Source organism: Rhopalosiphum padi, chromosome 2 (genome assembly GCF_020882245.1).
Source record: "Rhopalosiphum padi isolate XX-2018 chromosome 2, ASM2088224v1, whole genome shotgun sequence".
In the NCBI taxonomy this organism is placed as follows: Eukaryota; Metazoa; Arthropoda; class Insecta; order Hemiptera; family Aphididae; genus Rhopalosiphum; species Rhopalosiphum padi.
In genome coordinates this window covers 85,465,639-85,468,902 of record NC_083598.1, presented here as the reverse complement: position 1 = coordinate 85,468,902, position 3,264 = coordinate 85,465,639, and the positions used below count along the sequence as shown (strand labels likewise).

General features: G+C 46.1%; 1 protein-coding gene across 1 annotated transcript; it reads right to left on the bottom strand.

Moving 5' to 3' along the window:
* Positions 1 to 280: 280 nt before the first annotated feature.
* On the bottom strand, positions 281 to 2,985 carry LOC132921981 (forkhead box protein G1-like). Its single transcript, XM_060985253.1, has one exon. The coding sequence runs from the start codon at positions 2,691 to 2,693 to the stop codon at positions 1,470 to 1,472; it is 1,224 nt and encodes a 407-aa protein (XP_060841236.1). The 5' UTR covers positions 2,694 to 2,985; the 3' UTR covers positions 281 to 1,469.
* Positions 2,986 to 3,264: the final 279 nt, after the last annotated feature.

The following is a 3,264-nucleotide window of genomic DNA, read 5'->3' as shown; positions in this document are numbered from 1 at the left end:
ATTTGATCTTTTTGTGTGCTCGTTGAGTGTACACACACACACACCAATATCACGTACAATTCTATATAAATACAAGACGTGCATACACGCACACACACACACACATAATATAGTATTCTTAGAATTTATTATCCGCAAACGACAAGTCAAACAAAATACTCTGACGTGGATGTCCGTCTAGTATTTTTTTCTTTTTTTGTAAATTCAGGATATACGCATATGATTTTATTAATACATACGTCTCACGCGTTTAAACGTGTAAATAAATACATCCAATTCGTTTATCATAATAAAATATCGTTTATTATATTAATAATAATATATATGTATAGGCATATATATATATAGGTACCTATGTTATAACGATAACAATTAAATAAAAATAATATACAATAATAATATCGAGTAGGCACATAATAATATTCATAAATTATTATATTACAATACATATATATAATAACCGATTATATAGACGAGTACATAATATAAAATATATATAAATACTATTATTAATTTTTTTTTTTTATAATTTTTTTCCTTGACGATGCCATCGAATATCGAATTCGCAAACGTATAACATAAACATATCAACAACAATCAAAATGCACCTATTTCCTAAAACATATATATATATATATAGGTAGGTACTGCATTTACTTATATTCTAAAACATAGTAGGTATTATATATCATAGTTGGCCGCCGTATATATATGGTACATATATTACATATAGTTATTTTAAGGCACTTGTGACATGCTTGTTATTATAATAATACAAATACGTAATAACATATAACTATATATACACAATACATATTATTATACATACATATAGGAAACATATTTATAAGCATCACGTAAACTCTATTACAATATAAATGTACCTAAATGTACTCGCGTATATATTATGTATATATAAAGGCCGATCTCGTGTGACTAGAACATAGACACGTAACATACACAATATGTTGATATTTGCGTCGTGTAAAGTGCAGAGAGTTAAAAATTCGAGACGTCGACTCGTGTGACTATTCTCTCGTTTGCATCCGCGATGTACCAAAAATATCATTAGTATACGAGTTTAACGAAATGAATAGAAATTAACTCCTGCAACACACTTATACACGACGCACATATCGATTATAATATATTATACGCGTGTACGTCGTAATTATAATATGTATATAATAATGATAATAATAGTATATAACATAGTTTCTTTTCGAGAGAGATCAACTATATATATATATATATATATATATATATATATATATGAAATAGTGATGTATATATATATACCTAAAACAGCACTGTAGGAATCGAATCGCCGGAGCAGCGTAAAAATCGTATTCACAATAACACGTAATAATATTATATATGTACACACGGTTGTATAATATATTTAGGTACTTATTATATTATACTTAGGGTAACTTTGAAAAAAAAAATGCATTTTTCTCTCTTTACTCTTACTGCTGCTGCAGATGATGATGGTGTCGGCCCATGGTGGCCTGGAGCAGGGCGCCGGCGGCCGCGGGGTGCATGACGGCCGTGGGCCTCTTGGGCGGCACCTGCAGGGTGGGCCTGAGCAGCTGACTGATGGAGTAACCGGTGGACGCGGCGGGCGGTGACGGCGACGGCCGCTGCTGGTACGCGCCGGCGGTGGACGTCGCTACGGACGGTGGCCAGAAGTACTGGTGCAGGTAGTCGAAACCGGCCGCGGCGGCAGCGGCTGACGGGTAATCGGCCACGCCGGGCCAGCCGGAAGCGCCGGCGGCCGGGTGGTGTGGCGGACCGCCGCGGTGGTGGTAGAACGCGGCGGCGGCTGCTGCGGCTGCTGCGGCCGCGTGGTGGTGATGGTGATGGTGATGGTGCGGCGACGGCGGCAAGACCACGCCGTGCGGCGGCATGGGCGGCCTGTACGCGATGCGGTGCCGGGACGATTGCGTGGACCGGCGGCGCAGCTTGCCGGTGGTGCCGCCGATGTACACGTCGCTGCTGTTCGGGTCGATCATCCAGTAGTTGCCCTTGCCCGGGTCGTCGAAACTGCGCGGGATCTTGACGAAACACTTATTCAGCGACAGGTTGTGCCGGATGCTGTTCTGCCACGCGGGCGTGTTCATCCGGTAGAACGGGAACTTGTTCATGATGTACTCGTAGATGCCGCTGAGCGTGAGCCGCTTCTGCGGGCTTTCCGATATGGCCATCATGATCAGCGCGTTGTAACTATAATTGGGCTTTTTGTTTTTGTCGTCGACCGGCGGCGTCGCGGCCGCGTCGTCCTTACCGTTTTTGGCGCAAGCGCCGTCTCGCTGCGGCGATTTGTCGCCCTTCGGCGGCAGACTGTTGGCGTCGTCGTCCTCGTCGTCGTCTTCCTCTTCCGGTTTGATGTCGACCGCGGTCGGCGACGTCGGATGCGCGCGCCTGTTGTGGTGTTGGTGGTGATGGCCACCGCGGTGATGGCGGTGCAGGTCACCGGGCGTCGGCGACGGGCTGCCGCCCGGCCGCGTGCTGTAGTCGACCGGGGCGCACAGACAGTCGTCGCCGCTGCAGTCGCTGGCCTCGCTGCCGGTGGTGAACGACCGGCTGGTCGACGGCCCGGGACTCTTGCAGTCGCGTTCGTCGTCCACGTCCAGACGGCCCAATATGTGGTTGATGGTGAAACTGGGTCCGTTCAGCGATTTGGTCACCATTTTCGGACGATACGTCTTGAAACGCGAAATCACAAATAATAACTATTGGAAAATATAAAAATAAAACGATAATGACGAACGGCGGATAGTGTCATGTGCGCGCACGCGATCAGAGCGGCGGCGTCGAGCAAACGATACGGACCAGACGGACGTTATGGTTTGGAAATGAAAAAATCGTGCGATGCGATGCGGTGCGGAGAGCGCGCGTGCGAACAAGACGTGCAGTGTCAGAAGACTGATCGTCGTCGTCGTAGTCGTCGTCGTCGTGTACGGTGCAGTGGTCGCCGCAGTCTTGCCGAAGCGCGGTCCCGGCGGCGGCGACGCCCGCCCGACGACGACCAATGGCAGTGAGGCCACGCCCAGCGACGTCGGCCGCAGCAGTGCGCCGCGCGGCGCTGCCGTCGTCCGGACACCATTTGTCGCAGCTGCGCCCCCTTTTTTCAGCCGTGTGTATTGTATTATATCGCATATTATAATATATTATTATTGTCGTTCGTATTGTGTTATTATTATTATTATTATCCCTTCTCCTTTATCTTTTTATGTTTTCTGTTTTTTTTTCATAGTCCGC

Excerpts from the sequence above, each read along its gene's own strand:
- LOC132921981 (XM_060985253.1), bottom strand. The coding sequence starts at position 2,693 with ATGGTGACCAAATCGCTGAACGGACCCAGTTTCACCATCAACCACATA.